The sequence below is a fragment of the Ctenopharyngodon idella genome, chromosome 17 (assembly GCF_019924925.1).
Source record: "Ctenopharyngodon idella isolate HZGC_01 chromosome 17, HZGC01, whole genome shotgun sequence".
Taxonomy (NCBI): domain Eukaryota; kingdom Metazoa; phylum Chordata; class Actinopteri; order Cypriniformes; family Xenocyprididae; genus Ctenopharyngodon; species Ctenopharyngodon idella.
This window is the reverse complement of record NC_067236.1, coordinates 5,027,475-5,055,466: the sequence shown is the minus strand read 5'-3', so window position 1 is coordinate 5,055,466 and position 27,992 is coordinate 5,027,475. Positions and strand designations below refer to the sequence as shown.

The 27,992-nt window shown below is 36.5% G+C and overlaps 3 protein-coding genes across 5 annotated transcripts; all 3 read left to right on the top strand.

Annotated features, from left to right (window-relative positions):
* Positions 1 to 904: 904 nt before the first annotated feature.
* Positions 905 to 15,287, top strand: wdr43 (WD repeat domain 43). The gene is made up of 18 exons (XM_051868269.1): positions 905 to 1,157; positions 2,737 to 2,871; positions 6,438 to 6,559; positions 6,675 to 6,795; positions 6,879 to 6,997; positions 8,420 to 8,522; positions 8,605 to 8,669; positions 8,767 to 8,929; positions 9,011 to 9,097; positions 10,588 to 10,713; positions 10,802 to 10,945; positions 11,089 to 11,175; positions 11,306 to 11,337; positions 11,429 to 11,492; positions 11,650 to 11,763; positions 12,182 to 12,251; positions 14,279 to 14,337; positions 14,415 to 15,287. The coding sequence occupies exons 1-18, from the start codon at positions 957 to 959 to the stop codon at positions 14,553 to 14,555; spliced, it is 1,953 nt and encodes a 650-aa protein (XP_051724229.1). The 5' UTR covers positions 905 to 956; the 3' UTR covers positions 14,556 to 15,287.
* A 2,320-nt stretch (positions 15,288 to 17,607) lies between these two features.
* Positions 17,608 to 21,116, top strand: gjb10 (gap junction protein beta 10). Its single transcript, XM_051868270.1, has 2 exons — positions 17,608 to 17,721; positions 18,551 to 21,116. Exon 2 carries the CDS (start codon positions 18,595 to 18,597, stop codon positions 19,390 to 19,392), a length of 798 nt encoding a protein of 265 aa, XP_051724230.1. The 5' UTR covers positions 17,608 to 17,721; positions 18,551 to 18,594; the 3' UTR covers positions 19,393 to 21,116.
* A 2,576-nt stretch (positions 21,117 to 23,692) lies between these two features.
* Positions 23,693 to 27,765, top strand: gjb3 (gap junction protein beta 3). Of its 3 annotated transcripts, XM_051869415.1 has the most exons (3): positions 23,693 to 23,776; positions 24,126 to 24,247; positions 25,587 to 27,765. In XM_051869415.1, the coding sequence occupies exon 3, from the start codon at positions 25,698 to 25,700 to the stop codon at positions 26,628 to 26,630; it is 933 nt and encodes a 310-aa protein (XP_051725375.1). In that variant the 5' UTR covers positions 23,693 to 23,776; positions 24,126 to 24,247; positions 25,587 to 25,697; the 3' UTR covers positions 26,631 to 27,765. The 3 variants fall into 3 exon arrangements, with proteins under 3 accessions (XP_051725375.1, XP_051725374.1, XP_051725373.1); XM_051869414.1 differs by having other exon boundaries at positions 23,693 to 24,247; positions 25,604 to 27,765; XM_051869413.1 differs by having other exon boundaries at positions 23,694 to 24,247.
* The last annotated feature ends 227 nt before the right edge of the window (positions 27,766 to 27,992 follow it).

Here is a 27,992-nt window from a genome sequence, read left to right as displayed (position 1 = left end):
CAGAATGTTCTGTTAATTTCCTATTTTCCCTCAGTTTCTTTTATGATAAATATCTTTAAAGGAGAAAAATATAACTATTTACGAGGCTTGTATGATTAGGTCTAGAGAACTGCTTTCTTAAAGCCTATAAAATAATATACAATATATATAAATTATATATATAAATATATAGTCTATGTGTTTTTTATAGAAATCTTAATCACCTGTTAGGTTTTACTTTTTAGGTTACTGTTTTACTGTTGAAACAATACATTTCTTCATACAAGAAAATAAATTAAAATAAAATTAATAATAAATAAGTAAATATTAAAAAAAAATAAGTAAATGTTTAAAAAGTTCTTCTTATGCAGCAACATAAAGGAATTATTGCAGTCGTTTATAAACGTACATTTATCATATTTAAATAAAATAAATTAAGCGTTTTAAAAGAAAATATGTTATTGGAATTATTTGTTAAATGCACATAAAGATATGTATATTTAAATACTAAATATACATAAAGACACATGACCCAAATTCATTAGAATAATTACATGTACAAAATAAATATGTAACTCCTTCCAGTAAATGTTACAAAATGAGAATTTTGATTAGATGTCTTTCTTATTTTTTCTGTGTTACAGTGATAGTAGGTAGCCTACATATAAAGACAATTTAAAATTAAATATATTTAACTTAGGTACTGTGTACTAAAACGCATTCATTTAAGTTATAGAAAGCAAATGAAATTGCATTTGATGATAACTGTCCCAAAAATAATTCTAGATAACAAAAAATTCGAGCAAGAAACTTCCGCGTCCGTCTGTGATTGGTTAAAAACAATAATGGGACGCCCACAGACCCCAGCAGGGCCAATTAGCGTTTCCGCAGCGCCTGCGCGGCTGCGCTTGCGCGCTTTGGAATTTTCTCTCACACGTGTTTCCCGTGGAGCAGACGGACGCACGCGGAATGGTAAGATGGCGGCGGACGGAGGCCGAGCTGCGCTGCCCTGCGCATTCAGCCCTAAATCACAGCAGTTTCTGGCACTCTGCGCACAGGACGGGAGACTGCGGATCTGGAATACTGACAGCAAAACTTTACAACAGGAATATGTGCCTTCCGCGCACCTAAGCGCAGCCTGTACCTGTGTGACATGGGGACCGTGCCGAGCAGTTCAGGTAACGCACAGTGTTCGGGGGACAGTGGGGGGATGCGGCCTGTTGTATCGCAGTACACCGTTGCATGGTCTTCTGGTCGCTTTGATGGAGTATTTATTCTTCATGTGATCATATAACTGAACACTGATCATTTAAGAATATCTATACTGGATGCTTTAGAGCTGAGCTCGTGGAGCGCGCCACGCACATGTTGCTTGTGGCACATGTTCAGATACAGGCCGCGAGACGCGCAGATCCAACAAAAAATTAAACACAACCTTTAAAATCACTACACTGATTCCAGAAGTTCGGCTGCAAGCACATATTCAGGCTCATACACATTGTTATAGTCGTCTGTTGGTTGTCTGTGGCTAATAATGTAGGCAGAATAAGTTGATGTTGTCTAAAGTGATGATTCTCTGTAATATACTTTATAACTCAAAATCATGTCAACACATTTGTTTTAATTTACTTATTTTTGTGTAGTTTTAATTATCAGTGTTGTATTTAGATGGACTTTAGCAAACTAACACGTGGTCACATGGCTGCACAACCCTCACTCTTTCACTTGTTGCTGTTTAGTAAAGTGTCTATCAGAGATCGCAGTCTTTCTGTCTGTATTCAGTATATTAGTAACACGCGGAACGTCGTAGTCGTTCATTCTAGTTAGTGAAGTTGGTCATAAACGTCTTTGACAAGTAACTCTTCCATTGTTACTAGTAACAAATACCAAACGTTTAACTTGGAGTTCTTTTGTGTTTGTGATTAAAATATCAAACATTAACTTGTCAGTATGTTTTCTAATTTTTCTTAGTACCAGAGAGTTAGCAAACTATTTATTAGCTATTAATAGTACTTGTTAGTTGTAACTATGCAAGTGGTTATTAGTAACTGCTCCAGTTTCTTGTTACAAATAAATGCTAGTAGCTATTTAATAGATAATAACTGAATACATGTAATTAGAATACTTAATAAATAATCTGGTAACACTTTATTTTAGGGTCTTTTAACTAGTTGCTTCTTGGCATGCATATTACTAGAATATTGGCTATTTATTCATAATTATTAAGCACATATTAATGCCTTATTCTGCATGACCTTATTCTACATTATTAATCCTACCCAATACCTAAACTTAACTAGCTTACTAACTATTAATAAGCAGTAAATTAGGAGTTTGAGGGGAAAAGTCATAGTTAATAGTTTGTGTTCCCTATACTTAAGTGTTACCAATAATCCTTATTAAAACTTAATAGTTTGTCACCAGTAACAAAACATGTTACTATTCATGTAGCAGACTATTCATCTAGCAGTAAGTTGTTAATAAAATTAAAGAAATTTAGTCACTATTTAATTATTTGCTAGTAATGTTAAAATGCTCTCCATAGGTTACATGCATTAAAGTCTTCTTGATGGAAATGATTGAAAATTTGTGAAAAAAGAATGACTGATAGGAAGTGTTTTAATATTATTCATAATTAAATAAATAAAAAAAAAAAAAAATCCTGAAGGACTGAATGAATTATATAAATAAATATATAATGAATTATATATTTAATGGTAATAAACATTTTTTTTTATTTTTATGTGTGTGCTTTAGGATGTTCCACAGAGGAAGAAGAGGAAATGTGAGGCCGGGACGGCAGTTGAGCAGTCAGATCTGTTGGCGCTGGGTACTGCAGCTGGGTCGGTCCTCATCTACAGCACAGTGAAGGGAGACCTGCATTGCACTCTGGTAAGAATTCACCACCAACTACTCATCCTTATGATATTTGGCCAACACCACTCAAAGATTTAAAGGGATAGTTCACCCAAAAATAAAAATTCTGTCATCAGTTACTCACCCTCTCATGTCTTTCCAAACCCATAAGGCTTTTGTTCTTCTTTGGAACACAAATGAAAATATTTTTAATGAAATCTGAAGAGATTTCTGTCCCTCTCAACCAAAACTCTGATGCTTCAAATCATAAAACAAATCAAGCAAATATGGTTAAGCTAAGCTTCTGTTTTCCATATTTGAGTGCTTTATGTATATTTGCTGATCAAATAAAAGTCTAAATTTAATCTGTTCATCCTAGAAAGCAATTGTGTCTCTTCAGAAGACTTGCATTAAACCACTCAATTCATATGGATTTATTTTACAATCTCTTTATAAATGTTTTGAAGCATCAGAGTTTTGGGTGAATAGACTTTAAGTGAAGAGACAGAATACCTGAAAAGCTCTCAGATTTCATTAAAATATCTTCATTTGTGTTCTGAAGATGAATGAAAGTCTTAAAGGGATAGTTCACCCAAAAATGAAAATTATTCCATGATTTACTCACCCTCAAGCCATCCTAGGTGTATATGACTATCTTCTTTCAGACGAGCGTTTATCTTTACGTTGTGCGTCGGGTCAAAGGATACCCTTCTGCCGCAAATCGATTTGCGCATTCTGCGTACGGTCGTCCACTGGAAGCTAGTTATTTGAATTTATAAAGTTTTAAATATGGATATTTTTCTTACAAAAACGCTTAGCTTCAGAAGAACTTTTTTATCTCCCTGGAGTTGTATGGATGGATGCATTATTTTTGGCTTCAAAACGTGGCCTCCCATTCACAACCATTATAAACCTTAGAGGACTAAGGATATTTTTAAATATATCTCCGATTGTGTTTCTGAAAGAAGAAAGTCATATACACCTAGGATGGCTTGAGGGTGAGTAAATCATTGGATAAATTTTCATTTTTGGGTGAGCTATCCCTTTAAGGGTTTGGAATGATGTGAGGCTGGAACAATGGGGTAAAGGCACCTTTGATTTTATTTTCCTCTAAACCACTAGATGGCACAAAAACATGCCACTTTCCTAAATAAATATCCGCTTTTCAAAATGCACATGCACATTTGTCTGATCCTTGATGCCATTGCGTGCAGCAGCGCAAAGTTAATTCTGAGGTAGTTTGATCTAGGACTGCACGATTATGACAAATCATAATTGTAGATTATTCCCTTAAAATTCGTAATTGCAATTATTAATTACGAATATTACAATTTACATTGATGTTTTGAATAGCTTTATAACATTGTTTGAAGCAACTGCATGCCATTTTCTTTTATATGAAAATAAACAAGCTGAAAACACTCTTGCTGAAAACTTTTATTGCTTTTCTATAGCATTAAAGGATTAGTTCACTTTGAAATGAAAATTAGCCCAACCTTTACTCACCCTGAAGCCATCCTAGGTGTATATAACTTTCTTGTTTCTAATGAAGACAATCGGAGAAATATTAATAAACATCCTGACGCATCCGAGCTTTATAGTGGCAGTGATAGGGTTCAATGAGCTGAACAAAGTGCTTCCATCCATATCCATCCATCATAAATATGTGCTCCACATGGCTCCGGAGTGTTAATAAAGTCCTTCTGTAGTGAAACAATCTGTTTGTGTAAAATAAATATCCATATTTAACAAGTTATGAAGTCAAATATCTAGCTTCTGCCAGACCACCTTCCGTATTCAAGTTACGAAGAAAGTGTGAACTTTGTGAACTGCAGTAGTTTTACACTTTCTGCATACGTTGAATACGGAAGCGGTCTGGCGGAAGCTCAATATTCAACTTCATAACTTGTTTAATTATGGATATTTATTTTACACAAACACATCTTTTCGCTTTAGAAGGCCTTTATTAACCCCCCGGAGCTGTGTGGAGCGCACATTTATGATGGATTTATGAAGCACTTTGTTCAACTCATACTCATTGAACCCTATCACTGCTATTATAAAGCTCGGATGCATCAGGATATTTATTAATATTTCTCCGATTGTCTTCGTCAGAAACAAGAAAGTCATACACACCTAGGATGGCTTGAGGGTGAGTAAAGGTTGGGCTAATTTTAATTTCAAAGTGAACTAATACTTTAAGCCTCAAATTAAAACAATGGGGGAAAAAACACTTAAGATAACCTTTTTAGAAAGAAAAAAAAACACACCTTAAGCACAGAATAATGTAAGTGGACATTTATATATTTTTTTTGGTAATTGTGGCATCCGTAATTGTAATCACAATTAGAAATTTGATTAATTGTGCAGCCCTAGTTTGATCTAATATGATGTTTAAAATGTTGTTTTAAGTAGCAAATGAGAATCACTTAAATGAATGTTTGTATTTTCAGAAAAAAAAGTCATCTTAATGACTTTCAGTTTTGTTCAAGGTAATTCAAGCAACAGTTTTCAGTAACGGAAGAATTTGTAAAAGTATGGGGTAAAAAGAGCACCTACTTTTGGGGCAAAAGGTACAATGATTAACATGATGAAACAGCTGGCTGACTTTTCTATTTGTTGACATGACATGGTTAGATTCAGATAGTAAATATCATATATCAAATTGGGTATCCACCTTAGAGATGACATCCATATTTATAATGAAACAATCATGTTTAAAAATATGATGTTAATTATATCATAATAAAATATTTATTGTTACTACTGTAAATCTATATTAAATATTATGGGATCTCCTTCAGTGCTTTCAGAATCTTTACTTTTTAAAATAATTGTATTTTAAAATATATTTTTATATTAACATTTTAATGACATTATATTTATTGAACGAAAATGAATTCTTTCATTTATATAAATAAACAGAAAATAGTACAAACTTTGCTAAAGTGATTCTTTTGAACAAGTATTAACCTAGACGTTATTAAAAACATTATTTTAGCTGAAGTATTTGTATCAATACTGTGTGCCTTTTACCCCATGTGTGGGTTAAAAGGCCCCCCTCGCCACCACATACATTTATAAGATTTGTAAACAAAATTAACCACTTTTATGATTTATTTTCACATAAAATCTGTTGCTCCATCAATGTTCAATGCAAACATATATATTTTTTCTGCATTCATACACTTAAGAGTATTGAAAAGCAATTTTTTTCCTTAAGGTGTGCCTTTAGCCCTGTTGTACCCTAAATGATGACGGAATTTTCATTTATGGGTGAACGAACCCATTAAAGGAAGTTTTGGTACACAACAGTTGACTTGAAAATGGCAAGCAAATAGCACGTTACTTCCGTAGGACTGTAATAACTAGGGCCATTAGTTGACTAATTGCACATTTATATTAATTTAATTACTTAAATATGCTGGGGGGCGGAATATATGCCATGCATAAAGCTTGCTGCAAAGCACTAGCAAAAGTAATGATTATGAATGTGCCGGAAAAAAATAGCAAGTATATATGTTCATTATTATAAAATAACATTTTATAACATAAAAGTAGACGTTTCTATTAGGGATGTAAATGATGTCTTAACCTCTCAGGATGGAGGACACAGTGGTCCGGTGAACAGCATCCAGTGGCATCCAGACGACTCTGTGTTATACAGCGGCTCAGATGACACACACATAGCTGAATGGGACCTGCAGAAAGGAAAAGTTAGTTGGTGAGTGAGTGCAGTTATTTGTGTTTGGTTTTTGACCAGTATGGGTTTCCTCTTGCTTTATTCAACATAATAAAGTTGTCTATCTAATTCACAAGCAAACATGTTCTGTGTTCAGCAAATGGAAGGCAGACAGATCAGCTGTCAGCAGCCTGTGTATAAGTCCAGATGGAAAGCTACTGCTTTCGGCAGGAATGACCATCAAGATGTGGAACCTGGAGACCAAGGAAATGTACAGGGTGAGTCTGACCTCTATGCTTCAGCCACAATCAAATAAAAACAAAAAAAGTTTCAGATTTAACAATATCTCCCCAATTTGCAGAAATTCACAGGTCACTCTACCATGGTAACGACTCTCTGCTTCGCCACAACACGACCCCCAGACAGTAATGGGATGTACTTTCTGTCAGGAGCTGCTCACGACAGGCTCCTGAGTGTCTGGTATGTTACACCTATACTAACTAACCACCACACATAGAAATAAACCCATAAAGATTATTTCTGGTCGGTGTACAGTTCATTATTACTATTTGGCCTAATCAGCTAATAATAATCAGCTAATAATGTCCAATCTGATTTTTCTCCACAAATGTTTTTCTCTGCTTTTCATTTTGTCAGTTTTAAATTCAGCTGATTCATTCTGCCTTTAAATATATTGATATTAAATTTGCAAAGACATTTGTGTATCTGTAATTAATGTGCATTTATGAATTGTATTTGGTGAATTTGTTTACACCTTTGTAAATCATAGTTTGTAAATGTATTAATTTAGAGACTATTCTATTTCCATGATCAACCTTGCTTTATGCTTTACTTTTTGGCCATTGAAAAAACAGTATATATAGCAATATATAGAAACGATTATTAATTCTTATAAATATTATTTCTATTTTCTTTGGCATGTTTATTGTAAAACATTATTTAAACTGGGGCTGTTCGATTAATCGAAATTGAGTTTTGATTTCGGTTTTGGCTTCCTATGAAAATGCTATAATTGAGAAAACGGTTATTGTCCCTCTTTCTGTTCCTTTCCTTTACAGCAGTGTGCTTTCGCTCCAAAAAGTTTGAGGTGTTGACTTGGCCTCCAAACAAACACAATGTGCAAATCAGTAAAATCATGTAACGTGACTTTCGTAAAATGGGACATTGATATTTACGAGTTATTAAAAGTGCTGTGCGAAAGACAACTTGCACTGTTCTTCGGGTGTAACAGAACACAGACAAGCAAAGTGAACGTTGAACTTCGGGTGCGCACCAAAACGGTCAAATATATGCAAAAAATGTCAAAATGCTGGGCTTGGCGAGGATACATTTAAACCCAGTCGTTTATGTCTTAAGTGAACGTAAACGGTTAAGAGAAATTAGTATGCTTATTAGTATATTTAGATCACTAGGCACTAGAACATATAGGCACAGTAAGGGGCCGTTCACACAACGTGTTTTTCCATTCCAATGCACTGCTTTTCCATTGTTTTTCTGTGTAAATGCGCTAGACGGACGTGTATGAACATTGCATCTTTTGCAGCATCTTTTGCAGCATCTCGCACATGAGCGCCACGTTTTTAAGACGCCGTGTCAGAATTTCAACTTTTACACGCAGCGTTAAATGTTATTATGTGTCTTATATTTATGTGTGCTGAAACCTTCAATACCAAGGTAAATTCCTTCTATGTACAAGCACACTTCGCAAAATAAAGCTCTTTCTGATTCTGATACTGGATTTGTGCATTTGTTCTTAAAGTAACCTTTTTTTGCCATAATCGAGCAGTCCCAATTACAGCTGATTGAGACAGCTGGTTCATGATATTGAAATCTGAGGCTCAATAAACTGATGTCTGATTTAGTTTCTTCTGTGCTCCTCAGGCAGGTGAGGTCCGATGGCAAAGACAAGAACTCTGTGGTGTCATTTACTCTGACAGATGAACCCCAACACATAGACCTTCAGACGTCCAACCGCAAAGATGAGGTGAGGATTTAATGTGCTTAATCATTATCCATGATTAGAGTTATGTGCTTGGGTTTTGACACCACCTCTGTATGTTTCTTAGGCTATGAGGTTAGCAGTGGTGTGTAAAGATGGTCAGCTTCATCTTTTTGAGCACTTCCTGAATGGGTGAGTCTGTCCATCTTGTATTTTTTCAGTGTGAATGTTTGAACTCTTCAAAACAGTTCAGTTAAGCTCATGTTCATTTTTTTTTTTTTCCCCTCAGGGTATGCAAGAAGCCGCTGTCGCCAGTGTGTTCCCTGCAGGTGTCCACTATGAAGGGAGACTCGCCTGTGCCTGTGCCTCTTCTCGCTGCAGCTCTGTGTGCGGACAGGCAGAACCTGGTGCTGGTGTACGGAAATCACCTGCAGCCTGTCATTGAGACAACTGTAAGTACAGCAGAAACTTATCATTGATCTTAGTGGGTTATTCAATTGGTCAATTATCTAACGTGCCGTCTCTTCCTACAGCCATTTAACACATCAGAGAGACATGCGTGCTTAGTCCGAGATTTACATGCCACACTTTCTCTCTCTGTAGAGACAGCTGTCTCCAAGGTAAGATCCCATTTATGCCATTAATGTGCACTTTGACATATTGGTCATTTGACTCTTAGTTTCAAACAGTATCTGCAGTGTTACATACCATTTTTATCTATTTTTAAAGAAAAAGGTGATTTTTAAAATGGTGAAATATTTATAGCAGAGGTGTCCAGACTCGGCCGGGGAGGGCCACTGTCCTGCAGAGTTTAGCTCCAACCTACCACAACACACCTGCCTGAAGGTTCTAGTATGCCTACAAAAAACAAACATGATTAATTTGTTCAGGTGTTTTGTTGGGGTTGGAGCTAAATTCTGCAGGACAGTGGCCCTCCAGGAGCAGGATTTGACAGCCCTGATTTAGAAGAATTTGTAACCGGTTATAGCATATAAAATGTACACTAGTTTAAAAATTGAATGGGGTCGGCATGATTTAAAAGTAAAGGTCTCTTATGGCTTGTTTCCACTGAGCAGTACAGTACGATTCGGGATGGTAAACCCTGATCTGGCTTGTTTCGACCACCAACAGTACCCTTACTTGATAAGCGTTTTGTATGCTGGAAAGTAGCGATTGTCGTCATTCTCCTGCGAAGAAGAAAGCGACACAGTAAACAACAATGAAGGGCATGCAGCAGATCTTGTTCTTGCTTCTCTGCATGTGGCTGCCAACATTGTGTTGCAACGGTATTGTTTCAACTGTATTGTCATTCCTTCCTGTAGCACGTGCTAGCTCCACCCTTTAGGTACCAGACTACTGTGCTAGGTACCCCAACGGAAGGGTCCCAAAAAGTGGTACGGTTCGGTATTTTGGTACCATTCACAACTTCTGACAGTCGAAATGGAAATAATTGCATACTGTACTGAACTGTACTGTATCGTACCGCACCGCTTGGTGGAAACAAGCCGTTATACTCACCAAGGCTGCATTTATTTGTCCAAAAATAGTGAATGTTGTGAAAAACTTAATTTTAAAATAACTTTTTTAATAATGTAAAAGCTGAATTTTCAGCATCATTACGCCAGTCTTCAGTGTCACATGATCCTTTAGAAATCATTCCAATATGCTGATTTGCTGCTCAGGAAACATTTCTTCTTAGTATTATTATCAGTGTTAAAACAGTTGCTGCTTAATGTTTTTGTGGAAACTGATGCTTTTTTTTTTTTTTTTTTTTTTTCATGATTCTTTGAATAGGAAGTTCAAAAGAACAGCATTTACTTCAAATAGAAATCATATGTAACAATGTAAATGTCTTTACTGTAACTCAAATTAATGCATCTTTGAATAAGTGCTAATTTTTAAGTAAAAAAAAAAATCTTACTGACACCAAACTTTTGAATGGTAGTGTATATGTAAAAAAAAAAAAAAAATTAAATTTAAACCCCAAATCATATGTTAAATAAGTTCAAGGACATATTACTAAATCAAATACCCCCTCGAACACACTAGTATGGTAATGGTTTAGAATGGCTTATTGACTGAGTGCATTAATTTGAACATCATCTTCTAGGTGAAGACGCCAATTGTTAATCAAAAGAGCAAAGTTTTAATACCAGGACTTCCAGGACACAAGGCACCAATCAAATTACCTCCCAATGAAGCAGAGAAAAGGAAAAAAGGGGCCTCTACCACAGAGGTAAGAGTCCAGACAATTTGTATAAAATGCTATCCCCCAAGAATGAAAGCAATTTAATACATGACAAATCCTCTCAATCTTACTCTAGATGTCTATCGAGGAGCGGTTGGAACAGATTGAGTTGAGTGCCAGTGGGAAGGGTGCTGCTAAAGGCTCATCTTCCCTGCAGACGGACAGTTTTGCTGTTCTGCTTGTTCAAGGCCTAGAGAGCAAAGACGAGAGGATCCTTAATGTAAGCTACATGCTCTTCTCTCTACAGACATACACAACAGATTGTTGTAACCAGCTGAAATATGATCACTTTGTCTATGTTCATAGACAGCTTGTCAATGAACGCTGTTCATGTTCTCATTCTGATTTGGTTCATTCTAACAGAAAATATTTCAAACCAAAAAAGATGCATTGATAAAGAACACTGTTTCCCGGTTACCACCTCCAGCTATCCTGCCTTTGCTGGAAGAGGTATGTTGTAATTGTGGCATTGTTAAATAGTATTATGCATTTTATACAAACTACAAAAATCCTTCTGACCCAAAACTTGTGAACAGTATATATTATATATATTAAAATTATTTTATGGTTGTTTCTTCAGCTGTCCAGAAGACTGCAGGGGCATCCGTACGCGTAAGTAAATTTTCACTTCTTTTGGTTTTTGTTCCTTTTAAGGTTTTAAAGCATTAAACTTATTTTGTAACATTATTGTTTCTCTCTGCAGGGCTCTGCTTATAGTTCAGTGGTTTAAGGCTGTACTTACACAACACGCATCATACTTGTCTTCGGTAAGTGCATGTGTACATCGATATCTGTCAGATAGATTTGCATAATCCAGATCTTAATGTTGCACCAGTGCATATTTAGTCTTGTATCCACAGTAGATTATATTTCTCACTTTTTGGGGGGTTTCTCATTTGGTCTGTTCATCTTGTTTCCCCGTAGGTGCCGGATCTAGTGTCACAGTTGGGCTCGATCTACCATATGATTGAGAGCAGGGTGAAATTATACCAGCAGTTCAACAGGCTTCATGGCAAATTGTACCTGCTTATAACACAGGTGAGCTGCTCAAACGCAAGCAACCAGAACAAATGGATTAAAGGGATAGTTCACCCAAAAAAAGTTCTGTCATCATTTACTTTCCCTCAAGCTGTTCCAAACCTGTATGAATTTCTTCTACTGAACACAGAGAAGATATTTTGAAGAATGTTGGTAAACCAAACAGTTGATGGGCCCCAATGCTCCATAGTTTTTTTTTTTTTTCTTTTTTCTCCATACTACTAGTCAGTGGGTGCCATCAACTGTTTGGTTACCAGCATTCTTCAGAATATCATCTTTTGTGTTCAGCAGAAGAAAGAAATTCATATAGGTTTGGAACAGATGGGCGGGTAAATGATGTCAGAATTTTCATTTTTGGGTGAACTATCCCTTTAAGCACGGCTTTGATTTTTCTCACTTTTGCATATTTTTCCACTAGGTGGCGACAAGAAACAGCACTCAGCGTGTTGATGACGTTGATCGCACAGCAAAGCTGGTTTATGAAGAAGGTAATTGGCTCCTTTTTTTTTTTTTTTTTTTTTTTTTTAACAGTACCAGTTTTTTTGAAGCAAAATACTCAGATATAAGGAACCTATCAAATAAGAACAGATAAAATTGTAGTTAAATCACATTAGAAGTTTAATTTAGTACTTTATTAGTAATTAATAATTAGTGATTACTCAATTGATTACTAATTGAGTAGCTGACTTAAAGGATTAGTTCACCCAAAAATGAAAATTATCCCATGATTTACTCAACCTCAAGCCATCCTTGGTGTATATGACTATCTTCTTTCAGACAAACCACTTTTTTTTTTTTTTTTTTTTTTTTAAATATCCTTAGTCAGGGTTCCCACGTGCCTTGAAAGTACTTGAATTTCAGACACATGAATTCAAGGCCTGGAAAGTACTTGAAAACAAATATTGGTCCTTGAAAGTGCTTAAATTAAATTTGAAATGAATTTTGGGAAAATTATAACATGTCCTCCTTAGTCCTACTATATTTGTTTTGGAATATTATTTTACAATCAGTAAAGTTTTCCATTGCGGTACTTCCCCTTGCTTTTTTTATTAGGTGGGGTTTGGACATTTGAACTGTGACACTTGCTGTGTCCGAAATGAACATTCTTAGGGGTGTGCGATTTTGATTGTGGACAATTAAAAGATCTCCACGATCTGCTTTTGAAGAAATATCGTTGTATATCATGAGATCATTTTTGGGTGAACTAACCCTTTAAATATCTTAAAGGTGGGGTATCTCACACAGTTTCTGCCAGTCTCATGTTACTCTTGAGTACCTATAGAGTAGTATAGCATCCTTCATATCTCCAGAAAGTCTTTAGTTTAATCATATTTAAAAAAAGATACGCTGTACCGAGTATTTCCGACAACAGCCGAGCTCCTGGAGGCGTGTCCTGTGAGTGGAGCTAGAGTCATGAGTACGCGCAGCTTTTGTGTAGAGATCGTCTACAAGCTATCAATGGTCTGCTAAACAACTGTATTTAAACACACAATACACCATTGCATTATCCCTGGATAACTTTTGAATCACTATAGTGAATTTAGCATACAGTGAATGATTAATAATAAATTTATAAATTCACTACGTTCGTATTGTTTACATTATATGCACTTACGCGCCGATTGTCAACACAACAGACATTTGAAGCAGTTTTACTCACCACCTGCGGTTCCGACTCATGACCTGGATCATTATCGCTGTGACCGCTCCATCTTTCAGTTTCAAACGATCTATAAATCCAGCGTAGAACTGGGCCTTGTTTATGAAACCATAAGCGCTGATCCCGAGGGCTCGAGCAGCCACGGAAAAACACAAGATATTCTCCATTCATTTTAACCAATAAAAAAAGAGATTGCATCTATCAGTTTCTATGGTTATTTTAATAACAAATATCGAGAGTGCATCAATGTATTGCGTGAGAACAAATCTCTCAGCTCCACTGAACACTGGGTTCTTTGGGAAGCAAGGTTATCTTTCCCTCACAACCAAAAACACACTTCTTTGGTGACACTGTTGATTTTGTGCAGACCTGTGCAGCGCTGCTGATGACTTCCATAAACCCGAACGCGCCTTGATGGGCGTGCTCTTGCGCTCTCGCTCAGGTCCACGTGTGCGCGCGCCCTTCTGGGAGAAGTGCCCGTACAAGGAATTCCACCCCTGTTTACGTCACTCAGGCCGATACTCAAAAAAAAAAAAAAAAAGTCAGAATCCTGTGAGGATTTGGAAGAGAATTTTTGGCACAGAAATACTCCGTCATACGTCCAACTCGTGTTTTGAAAGTTTGGCCATGTTTAGCATGAGAATCCAACTCTTTAACAGTGTAAATAAGTCAGAATACATGAAATAGCATTATACCCCCCCTTTAATGAATTTTATCATTCTGTATGTAAATTTATTATGTTTAATCTTTATTTCCTTTCAAATGTTTATTCATTTACTCATTTCAACTAACTTTACCCATCAAAAAAAGCCTTGAATGCTGACATGGCAAAAAACATTTTTTTTTTTTCTACAGAGTCTTCAGATGAGGATGAAGGTTCAGGAGATGAAGGGCGTCCTGAGGATGACTCTGACGTAAGATGCATCCTTCCTTCTGGTGTGTTTGCAGTGTGGCATTATGGGATTGTTCTCATGTTGACTTGTCTTTTCAGAACTGGGAGGAGGATGAGGCATCAATGGAAGTGACAGAAGAAAAAGAGAACCACAAAGAGGAGGAAGATGATGAAGAGGAAGATATGAACGATGAATCAAAAGCAAATGGTGACCCTGAAAATGAAAGCGAGGAGGAATAGTACCCAATCAGGCCGCTGGATTTAAAAAAAGGACCCTTACATTTATATATGATTTCATTTTATTTTTCATTTTGTTGAATTTTATTGTAACAAAACAAAAGCTTATGTTTTATAGAATTTCAATAGCCAATGCAGCCTGGACTTGTGGTTGTCTTTCTCAGAACGATCTGAGTGACCGACAGCACCTCGTGCGGAGAGCGCACATGCGTTTGAGGTCCATTCGGGTCACTTTTCCTTTGACCTGTAACTGCCTCTGTTTTGTAAAAAAGCTATTATGGGATTCTGTGCGTTTCACAAATCAAATCCCCCTCCATCCCCCTGCTCGATTACATCCTTAATCGGGCGTCCGATGTCCCTGTGGTCCGAGTGTATGAGCTTATCATGATTATGCCCATCAACACTGTCCTCTGCTGACATCATTAATTTATCTGTTGTCATTACTCTCTCACAGTCATTTCTCATGTTTGATTTCTGTGTCCTGTGTGTGATTTCAGATGAGGGGTTTTTTTTTTACGCCCTCTGCAGTCATGACCGCGTTCTCGGTTCTTGAGAACAAAAAATGTGAACCTCTCCCAGTACAACATAAATATTAAAAACACAATTCCCAGAGACGTGTATGTTAATTATACAGTGGTTGCGATGCGCGTCAACCAAAACCTTTCATGCAGACAATATATCGGCGACTGTTGTACAGTTTAAATGAAATAAATACTGTTTTGTTCTCATCTCTTATTTGGATTCATTTCATCTTTTCATTTTCTTTCCTGGCTCTAAATAACAGGACTCTGGGAAATCAAGCAAAATGTATCATCCTGAAAAGAATATATGTGGCTTACAGCTTATGAAAATCAAAAATCCAGTATCTCAAAGTTCTGAAAAGTAGCATAGAGGCAAACAGCCTGTGGCAAAGGCATTATTGAAGCCCAGGTTGCTTTGATAGCGGCCTTCAGCTCGTCTGCATTGTTGGGTCGGGTGTCTCTCTTCTTCCTCTTGACAATACTCCATAGCACAGTACAATCAAGCACAGTAATATGGTCGGCAAACCAGTTGGTAGTGGTTTTGGCAGTGTGGGCAAGTCCTGCTGGAAAAGGAAATCAATGTCTCCATAAAGCTTGTCAGCAGATGGAACATGAAGTACTCTAAAATCTCCTGGAAGTTGGCTGTTTTGACTTTGGACTTGATAAAACACAGTGGACCCAAACCAGCAGATGACATGGCACCCAAAATCATAACAGACTGGAAAGTTCACACTGGATTCTGTGCATCTCCACTCTTTCTTCAGACTTTGATTTCCAAATGAAATGCAAAAATTACTTTCAGCTGAAAAGAGGACTATGGATCACTGAGCAACAGTCCAGTTCTTTTTTCTTTTTTTTTTTCTTTGTAAAGGTAAGACGCTTCTGACGCCTCTTTCAGGAGTGGCTTGGTGCTAGGAATGTGACAGTTGTAGCCCATTTCCTGAATACTGTGATGTCTCTTCATGCTCTGATCCCAGCTTCAGTCCACGCCCTGTGAACCTCTCCTAAGTTCCTGAATCGGCTTTGCTTGACAGTTTTCTCAAAGGTGTGGTCATCCCTGTTGCTTGTGCAGCTTTTCCTATCACACTTCTTCCTTCCAGTCAACTTTTCATGAATATGCTTGCATAAGTACTGTCAGGGATGACCTTATGTGGCTTGCCCTCCTTGTAGAGGGTGTTGATGATTGATTATCTTCTGGACAACTGTGAAGTCAGCAGACTTCCCCATGATTGTGGTTGTATGTACTGAATTAGAAATACCTGGTATTTATAGGGTAAGTTGGGGTAAGATGCCCCCAAGGGCAAGTTCCCCCCACCCCACACACCTTAATTTTTTTTCTCATGACCATCTCATCTCAGCACTTTTGATGAATGGCTATGCTATTCTTAATTTTGTCATTTCTTCTGAATATCAACATTAGTGAGGTTTAGTCAGTCAAAACAGTTTTGCACTTAATTGATCTAATTATGTGTGTGTGCAAAAATTGTGGTCTATTGACATTGTATTATGTTGAATGTCAAAGTTTTTTGCGTCTATTTGTTAATGAGGGATTTGTGGAGTAATAATTTATATTTTGAAGTAAAAAGATAAAATTAGACCCTTGGCGTAAGATGACCTCATTAACTACAATAATTATTAAAGAATAATTTAATACTTGTAAATAATGGGGTTATTATTCAGTATTTCCAAGAATTAGATGTACATTTCGGACATCTTTGCTTTCATTAAAACCTGTAGGTTAGTTTAGTGAAGTCATTACATTTGCATTTAGTGTTGCTATTAGACTTATTTAATTGCTCATATTTTAATTGAAAATAAGTAAATATATGTATATACTTGTATATAAGTCATAGAAGAATTTTACCTTTCAGATTAATCTTTTTTTAGTGGTGTTCTACATTGTCTATCATTGTTACTCAATTATCAATAAAATTTTCAAAACATTTTAAATACAACAGTTTTAGTATTTTACATTAGTGACACATATAAAAAAAATATAAATATTAATAAGAATTATATCAAAAATCATTTATACAATCTGTATGTAGTTTATCCAAGGTGGGCTTCTCACCCCAGGTAGGGGCTATCTTACCCCTCTTTTACATTATATTTATATTTTACATTTTGTGCTATAACAAATGAGCAAATGTTTCTTTTTATTTCCTATAACAACACATTGGCTCATGCATCATCATCATCATCCTGCGCATGCTAAACTTGTATCTAAATATGTTACAATTTAAAAGTAAACCCACATTGTCCTTAAGGGGGCATCTTCCCCCATCCTATCCTACTGTATGAATGGAAATGTTATCAAAGTCATACGTTTTTTTTTTTTTTTTTAGCTGTTGGCCGTAATTATGGACATTTGAAATAAATAAAAAGTGCTCGAAACATTTTAGTTTACGTGTTATGAGTCTATAATGTATTAAAATGTACCTTTCTTAAAAAACTGATGAAAAAAATAAAAATAAACCTGTAGGTGGCATCAAAGCGTCGCTGAGGTTCGCCGCTAGGTGGCGCCGATGTGTACATTTCATCACACGTGTCACAGTTGTGTTTAACGCCCGCGCGCAGTTCGCCCGACCCCTGTACAAGACAATCACAGCGCTGCGAGTACAGTGTAGACGACTGTGAATTCTCAGGCTGTAAGTATACACTATATAATCTTCTGTGTGTTTGTTTATATTACTAATACGTTTGGTATTAATATATAGGCAATATCTAATCTACACTTTACGTAAGTTTTTTCAACAGTCAAAAACTTTTGTAAATGGCTTTGTTAAATGAGTAGACGGTTTAAAATGTTCGGAGTTTGTACACAATACGGATTGTACACATACACGGAGTTTATTCACAATATACACATTATAATACAAGCGTCTCAGAAATATTTATTCCGTTTAACCGCAGTGCTATAAAGTGGGAATGGAAAGGCATTTCTATCTGAACTACTTATTTCCCGAATAGTGAAACACAAGGAACATTTTTGACCTAATTATTGTCTTGTTTGATCTAATTTTTGTTTGTTTATGATAAAAGAAATAAAGCATGCAATGTTAAGTGAACTTTAACTAAAGTAAAAGTTTAGATAAACGCTTCATTGCGCCTCCTTTATTCAGATATATTTAGTATCATTTAAATGACTGTATATACACTAGCGATTATTTTAATAGCTTTACAGTGTAAGCGACATAAAGTAAATACATGTATTAATAAGGTACTGCTTGTAATTGTAATCCTGCCTTCAAAATCAACACTCAGTTTTATACAATATAACAGAAGGTTCTTTCTCCACCTTTCTAAAAAGACCACTATCGTTTCAAGACCTCCTGCTTTAATATAAAACTTTGAATTATCACAGAAGATGTGTAGTTTAACTTTGTATAACAAAAACTACACAAATTTTAATGTGTTTTGATGTCTTTGAGTTTTTTTGTCTCACTCTCTCTTTCTTTCTGCGTCCCTCCCTTCCAGGTGAGAGGTATTCAGGTGAGATAACCTGATCGCTCACAGGTGTCATGAATTGGGCTTTTCTTCAGGGTCTCCTGAGCGGGGTCAACAAGTACTCCACCGTGTTCGGTCGTGTCTGGCTGTCCATAGTCTTCCTTTTCAGGGTAATGGTCTTCGTTGTGGCTGCAGAGAAGGTGTGGGGCGATGAGCAGAAAGACTTTGCATGTAACACTGCTCAGCCTGGCTGCCACAACGTTTGCTACGACCACTACTTCCCGGTGTCCCACATACGACTGTGGGCGCTGCAGCTCATCTTCGTCACCTGCCCGTCATTGCTCGTGGTCCTGCATGTGGCGTACCGTGAGGAACGCGAACGCAAGCACCGCCAGAAACACGGTGAGGACTGTCAGCGGTTGTACATCAACACCGGAAAGAAGCGCGGTGGTCTTTGGTGGACGTACGTCCTCTCACTGGTATTTAAGATGGGAGTGGATGCGACCTTCGTGTATCTGCTATATCACATCTACGAGGGCTATGACTTCCCCACCCTGGTGAAGTGTTCAGAGTCTCCCTGCCCCAATGTGGTCGACTGCTTCATCTCTCGGCCCACAGAGAAGCGAATCTTCACCATCTTCATGGTGGTGACAAGTCTGGTGTGCATCCTGCTCTCGCTCTTCGAGATTCTCTACCTAGTGGGCAAACGCTGCTTTGAATGTGCCCAAAGGGTGCAGGGGTCACGGCAGATAAACAGGGCAAAGTCCATTGCAAACATGAGGGGCTCAAGTGCTCTTTTAGAGTCAAACGGCAAGAAACTGGCAAGGAAAGACCAGCCAGCGCCAGCATACAGTGTAGTCATCTCATCCTAAAGAAAACATGAGGAAAATATTTTCACCCATCTCTTGTGGGACTCCAAGAGATGGAAAATGTTCTTCACATTCACCATGATGTGAACTCAAACACGACTGACTCAGTGGACGGTTGGCAGTAGAGTAAACTGCTTGTATGCTTGTTCCCTAAATCCACTGGATCTTTTTGCTGGAAAGTTGTGGCCTGATAAACAACATTGTACATTTAAAAAGGGGTCAAAATGCCATCATTCAGGATGACAGTCTTTAGTTTGCCTAAAGCAAGTCAGTTCAGGGTTTTGGGTGTGGTGTGGCTTCTGTTAGGCCAAGTTCCAGAAAAACAACGAGCACTTTGATCAAATAGAAAATACAAAACAGTTGGTGTAAGCACAGATAATGTTTTAATTACGAAGTACGTATTTGTTAGTTGTCCAGTTGACACTAACAAGCAAAACGTTTCAATTGACACTAACAAGCAAAACGTGACTGCAAATGATGCTAAAGCACTCTTGCATTCACATATTTTAATAATTAAACTAATTTTTTTAAAGCAGGAAACAAAAATAAGCCATTATCTATGAAAACCTGTTTCCATCTAAGAGTAAAACATTGAGTAATTCTGACTTAATATTTCACAATGTGAAAAAATAATCTGTCATCATTTACTCACCCCCATGTCATTCTTAACCCATATGATTTTCTTTCTTCTGGAGAATACAAAAGACTTCTGAAGCAGGTTTTAACTGTTTTTGTCCATATAACGAAGATCAATGGAATCCAAAACAACACTGGACCCCATTGACTTCCATTGTATGGTCAAGAAACACTGATCATTTTTTTCAAAACATCTTTTGTGTTCCACAGTAGAAAGAACGTTATACATGTGTAGAATGACATGGGAGTGAGTAAATGATCACAGTATTATAATTATTAATAATACCCAGTATTTGGGTTGATTATCCCTTTGAATATCAACATTTTGACTCACAGTGTGACTTTATTTGTCACAATGTGGCTTTATATTTTTTTATTTTAAACTTTATCTCATAATTACCCTTTTTATTTCTTTCCTTGAGGTGGAAACAGGCTTCCATATTTAACTTCAGTCGGCTTTTACTTGTAAAATGATTTCTTACAGTTGGATGTAAGAACAGCGTGTAAAGATGTCTATATTTTTATTCTCTGTCTATTTACAGTCAGCAAATAAAGTACATGGCTTTTAAACTCGACACATTTTTACAAATACATCCCTAAATCCAATATTTTGTAAACCAACCCTAATTTATACTTAAATTTGAATGTAAATTGTTTACAAATTTGTACAAAACAGTTTGTACTGTATTTTATTTTTTATCATTACTATTCAATATTTTGTCATTTTTATTGAGTTGAGTTTTTTTGTATATTAGCTGGTGTGTGTGTGTCTGATAATGCTAATGTGTGCGTAAACTGTGATGCTTCATTCTTATGTCTTCCAAGAATTTGCAGTATTTAAACTTGCAAGAACTTACTGATAAAGATTTTCAACACTGCCAAGATGAGCAAATTTAAAAGATGCTGTTTTGCCTGAGTGTGTATGAGAGTTTTCATTTAATGATAAACATGTATCCACAAAAGTAAACATTCTCCGAGGTTAGAAATCCTCTGTTTGTATGCTAACCTTTCAGAATTCTTTCCTCATTACTGTGTGTTTAGAGTTGTTTACATTTGAGATACATTAAAGTCTGCTTTTTATTTTCTTACAATCTGTTGCTCATTTAAATCAGTGATGTCTGACTTTAGAGGATGCAGATGAAAGCTGTGACTTTGCTGTTTGCAGATTCGATTTAACTTTTAAAACCAGTTATCCTGCATGTCAGTGAGCCGTGGAACAAGAAAATGGCAAGAATGAAAATATGCAGAGATAAACATAATGTGCTGTGTCAACATGACATTTCATTTTGATACACATCGGCTTGGCAAAAAGGGCAAGACAGCATGAGAAAGAAGAAATTTAGTTTTTTATAATCTACTTCCAAGAAAAATTGAATGAATTATATATATATATATATATATATATATATGAGTCAATGATGTGACGGGTCATTTTTAAGGCCTTAATAATAATAAAAAAACAAAGATATGACATCCAAAGTATGTAAGGTAGTACAACTAGATCACTTTTAAAAGGTTTTAATTATATTTTACTACATATAAATGTATTTTAAAGATGTTGAAGTGTGAATGTCATTCGGTTTTACCGTCCAAAGGCCAATACAGCCATTTCATTTGTGATTAAAATATCTTAAAATGTATTTTTTATTCTGGCATGATTTTATAACATATCATATATCAACATAGTGCAAAATGGTATTAAAATTATGTGTAGAAGTCGTTGCTTTGTTATGAGAAAGAATGTCCGGAAAAATTAATTTCATTGATGTCATTCGGAGTAACCAATATAAAGGGACCATTTTGGATCAAGTCATGCGGTCAATATCATGTGACAGGATGTGACATCATTCAGACACCGGCAAAGGACCAAAAGGTCATGAAGCAAATTAACTAACTCTGTTTTAACTATTTGAAAAATTCATGTTTTCACTTGCTCATACACATATCCCGAAACATCAGGTCATTCGGTACAACCGCTATAAAACATGGAAAATGAGTAATATTTTAAAAACTTGTACTAAATATAAAATGTTTGATTGTCCTTTTGCTATTTAGATAGCAAGCCATCTAGCTAGCTAGCATTGTTTGATCGTCATTCGGTAAAACTGAAATTTTGGATAAACCGAATGACTTTTTTGGTGACAAATTTTGTTCATCTTGTAAAAAATGACAAAAGCAGTGTTCCAAAAGCAATCTCCATTAGGTTTTTTTTTACACTTTTAAAAACCTTATTTGTCAATTACCCATATATATATATATATATATATATATACATACACACAACATATATATGACATTTGACAATTTCTCCCTATAGGTTTGTAAATGCCATTCACTGTGGAATAACAAACCACTTGTCTTAAATGAATCTTCAGTCAGTTTTCTATCTAGATTGTATTTCAACTGTATTCTGGTTACACTATTGTCTTCACTGCTTTCATTACTTAAAAGCACCCGAAGAACAAAAAACATCCCTCTCTGTTTCACTAACAGTAGCCTGTCTCTCTATTTTTCTTGATATCTTCATAACCTCTGTACAGTGAAAGGGAAGGGAAGATGTATAGTTAAGTTCAAGTTGAAGCAGGTTTTGTAAGTCATATCTACATTCTCAAGGCGTGGAAACCAATCCAACAAGTCTTTTTTTTAACACATCCAACATTCCACTCCCTGTTGATTGAGCTCTTGCTTTACTTCCTCTCCATCTTTTTTCATCATTGCTAATGCTTTAATTCATAAATATCAACATTTGCTAACCATACATATTGTGGATATGTGCTTAGCACGCTTGGTGCTTGTTTAACTAATGTTTTTCTAAAAAAAAAAAAAAAAAAAAAAATCTACTTTAGAAGTTTAATTCAGTATACAAATGTAAATCCAAGTGAGGTTAATCATTTCCCCACACAAACAAGTGTAAACCAGTTGAAAAACTTTAAAACAGACCTGACCGATCTGGTTCTGTGTTTCTCCTGCAATGTTTCATAATATTTCCTCTTGCAGAACAAACAAGTTCAGACAGAACACATGGCCTGAATAACTAAAAGCAGGCACGAGTTCCTGTAAGAAAATACATGAGGTTAAGACTGGCGGTGCTTGGCAAAATTATAGAAAAAAACATTAAAACTAGAGCTGTTTTTAGAAAATTACAGAATGAATCATCGTTCAACCATCCTTCGGAGGTTTGAGCAGTGAATCAGAGGACTTGACATGTGAATGAACAGAATCCCTCTGCGCCTTGATGACAAACCACAGAGACTTTTTCTGTGGAAAACTCTACTTCTGGTTTACTTGGGATCAAACCGCCAGTCTTTTATATTACCATCCAAAATTCTTAACCATTTGGCTCAAAAGTATTGCATTCATACTATAAGGAGAATCAAGTTGAAATAAAATCATATCCACATTAAAAAGCTTTCAAAATGGATTTCCTAAATCCCAAACTCCCAGCTTCTTGCAAGACATAAACATTACCCAAATTAATTAGTACAGGATTCTTGGCACTGAAAAGATGCCTGACAAAATATTTAAAGTAGCTTATGCCACCACAGACCAACTACAGTGTGACAAGTTTCTAAGCAACAAAAAGTAAAAAAACATCTGAAGTTGTTGTTCAGGATGAGGTGTGGTCCTTTACGTGACTAGGGAGCGCAGACATTCATGGACAAGTTTGAACACAGAGAAGCCGCCTGCAGACGTTGGCAACACCACAGACCACTAACAAGCAGTGTGTAGTTGACAGAGCTGTCCAAACAAAGTGAGTCTTATTTATTGTGCAATAAGATGGAAAATGTTACTAGGCTGCACAGGCAAGGGTTTCCTATTTGTCCCACAAAACACAATAGCACAGTGCAGTACCATAACATTAACAGTATACAATGAAGAAGAAGAAGAAGAAGAAGGAAAAAAACCTTTATGGAGTCATATTACAGTGTAATTTTTAGACACTGTAACTTCAGAAAAAGAACAATGCTCAGTTCCATACATAGGACATTTAAGACAATACACGGGGAAGCATGATGATTTTAAAGTCACACACACATACTTAGCCTTTTAGCTTACTAACTTTAAAGAGGTTTATGGCAGGACTGTGTCCTCTCCTCTAGTCTGGATAGGAACTCCACCCTCAATGAGGCGTGTTACCAAACCAGATCCACAGGGAAGAAACAGAGGTCTTCAGAGAAGAGTTTAACAGCCGTTGAATTATAAAAGGACTGAAACATCTAAAGTAAGTAAATAAAACCTTTGTTTTTGTGCAATTTATAAGCGATTTACTGTGTTCTACTGTAATAATATCAGCTCGTCAGCATCTCCCCTAAAAAGGTTGTCATCACAGTTATTTCCTCGTTTCTGTTCATTTACCTTGACATGTCATTTCTACTTGATTAAATAGATTTTATTCATTAGGAATTGAAGGCAAAGTGGTGGTTGAATTTTTTTTTTTAAGTATAGCAATTAAACTTACGCTTACGATTTTAGTCAGTTGATTTTTTTATGTGAAATCTATCTTTAGAAGTGCTGTTTTAATTATCGTATTATTATAAATATGCCTGCCTTTACGAATCGAAATATTTTTATAGTTTTGCAAAATTGCGATTTACAGTTTAAAAAACCGCCGATAAGCATAGCAAAGAAATTGTGGACACAAAGTAGCGAGAAAAGAGCGGTACTGGTTTTATTTGACTATAGTTCACACAAAACAACAAATGTCAGGCGCAGATTCAACACAAATGTACGCAACACAAAAAGCTGATGCCAGGAGCGGTCTTTGTAAGACATTTATTCGGTTGAGGAAAAATTGTATGTGTCTGTCAAGTTTCAAAATAACCAAAAAGAACCATAAAAGTATCATTGATATATGGCTTACGACTTGTGTACTATATATTTTAGCCTTCTGAAGTCATACAATAGCATTCTGTGACTAACAAGATTAAAAATTAAGTCATTATTCACTGCTATTAGTGAACTCCTGTGATCAGATCATTGAGTCAATGAGTTGAATTCAAGAATCAAATGAGTTCAATCCATGAATGAATCATTCAGGGCCTCTTTCCTAAATCACCATAATAATCCACTAACTATGGATAAGAGTGGCCTGGATATTCTTAAAAAATTTCCTTTAGGGGTAATTTACACAACACAGTTTTTAACTAAAGATGGAAAACTTTTATGCGTTTTGGCTGTTCATTTACACGACAACGGCGTTTTGGGGGCCTGAAAGTGCAAACTCTTGAAAACGGGTTTCAAAGTGCACGTTTTTGAAAAATCGTCTCCGTGTAAACTACAAAATTTTTTTATGTTGTCTATAGGCGCGTATTGTTTCTTTACAAAGTGACATCGCCAACTACTGGCCTGGCATAAATACGGCGTCTTTAGGCTAATCGTTTTCGTGGATGTGAACAGGGATCGTTTTGACAAGGTTGTTGTCTGTACGTGAAAAACAAAAAACTCAGTACATTGTTGTAAATGATAGAATTTTACCTTTTGCTTGAACTATCCCACCATGTTGCTTTTTATTACAATTTGTTGTTTTGAATGAGTTTAATCATTGTGATATTTTTTGCCAGTTTTTTTTCTATCTCAGGTTTGCTGTATTCTGTATCAGAAAGATTCAGTGTCGAAGAGGATCAGAGGAAGAATTCAGAGAAGAGAAGAGTGAGTTGTCCTTGCTCTGAGCCATGGACTGGAAGACTTTTCAAGCCCTTCTCAGTGGGGTGAACAAATACTCCACCGCATTCGGCCGGATCTGGCTCTCTGTGGTTTTTGTGTTCAGAGTGATGGTTTACGTTGTAGCGGCCGAGAGAGTTTGGGGCGATGAGCAGAAGGACTTTGACTGCAACACCAAGCAGCCGGGCTGCGCGAATGTCTGCTACGACTTCTTCTTCCCCATTTCCCACATCCGACTGTGGGCTCTGCAGCTCATCTTCGTCACCTGTCCGTCATTGATGGTCGTCATGCACGTGAAGTATCGTGACGAGCGCGAACGCAAGTTCCGCGAGAAGCACGGTGAAAAAGCCAAGCTCTACGACAACACGGGGAAGAAGCACGGTGGACTGTGGTGGACGTACCTGATCAGCCTTTTTGTCAAGACCGGCATTGAGATCACCTTCTTGTACATCCTACATCACATCTACGACAGTTTCTACCTGCCCCGGCTGGTGAAGTGTGACGTCCAGCCGTGTCCCAACATTGTGGACTGTTACATTGGCCGACCCACAGAGAAAAGAGTCTTCACCTACTTCATGGTCGGAGCTTCGGCACTCTGCATAGTGCTCAGTGTCTGTGAGATCATCTATCTGATCTCCAAACGTGTCATTCGCTGTGCCAAAAAGTTTAAGAGGCCCCACAGAAGCAGCACACCGCTTCATGGACGATACCGAGACGAGGACAGCAACTGCACCTTTCCTATGCATGAGTTGGACAACAAATCCGATTTTAAGACGGAGTCTAAACCAGACTTTAGATCTGAGTATAAACCTGGGTCTAAACCACAGTTTAAATCTGAACTCAAGCCAACATTTAAGCCAGCCTACAGGTTGAGCGTGGACATGAGAGCTTCTGCTCCAAATCTCTCTGCACCTATGTACAAGATGCAGTCTGAAATACTCTGAAGAACATGTTTCCCTCCGCGTCAAGTATTTACAAAGTCATCCGGATAAAAAACAAGCTGGCATAAAACAAGCTTTGAATGTCTGAACAATCTCAAAGTCTTTTATTATCCATCAAGCTCTATAAAACTGCCAGTCTTGGGTATTTGTCATTTGGCAGATGGTTCATAAAAAATTCTATATGCCAGATTCAGAAACTTTTGCCTTGAAAATAGCAGGGATTAAGTGTTTTGCCTAATGGCAAAGTGGATTGTGATTCACTGCTACCTGGGTTCAAACCTGGAGTTATCAGCCTAGTTCCTTTAGGCTTCAAAACCAGCTCAAATGACTGCATTCTCACCAAGATCCTAAGAAGTAATGGTGACGAAAGCATTCCATTTCTTCTTATTCATTCTTGTCATTCATTTCTTAAAAAGAACAAAGGTGAAAACCCATGAAAAAGTTATCAAATAACCAAGGCATTCATGGAGAACACACCTTACATACAAAACCCACCTCCACCTTCACACGCACAAAGAACGATAGGAGTAAGAGTGGAGTTTCATTGTATCTAAGAATATGTAAAGAAAATGCCTGATGGGTCATTGATTGTTTACAGTGCCTTATTTCTCAATGCCCTGGATGTGTAATAAAGATTAGAACAAAGTTTTATATATATAGCTGTTTCGAATATCACTGTTTTGGAAAGATCATAGTTGATGTTTAAGTGCGAACACTCCTGTACTCCATCTGAACTCAAATTCCTATGCTGGAAAAATGAGAGGTATATAAAATAAACCACAGTGTTCATAAGATGGGCAACCATGGAAAGTTTTTCTTCTACTATTTGTTGTAAAAGACTGTGGACTAACCTCTCCTGATCTACACTTGGCAAGCATTTGTAACAGTCTGACTTTGTTAAGACTTGCTGTTATGATCGTGTTACATATTTTAGATCTTTCATGCTGCATATCCTGCCTTTGTATCAAAACATTCACCAATGCACTGACGTGTTTTATGAAATATCTTCAGGTTATTTAAAAAAAAAAGAAAAAAAAAAGTAATGGTGTTGTTTTTAAGACCTTTTATGACATATGAGATTGAGGAAGCTTTGAATGTTTATTCACCTTGATACTCTGTAAATAAAGTATAAAATTAGTCATGTTGTCATATTTTTAAAAGATTAACTTGGCGCGAAATTGCAATAGCTTAAATCATGAACATACATTTGAATCAAAGAGCAAACAATAAAGGAAGTGGATATACAACTTCGGTTCACTTTGACAGAACATGAACATTTTTATTTATTATCCAGTGTCAGTTACACAATGGACACTCATTGTAATAGTGATATATTTATGACGATCTATTTAAAAAAGCATTCAA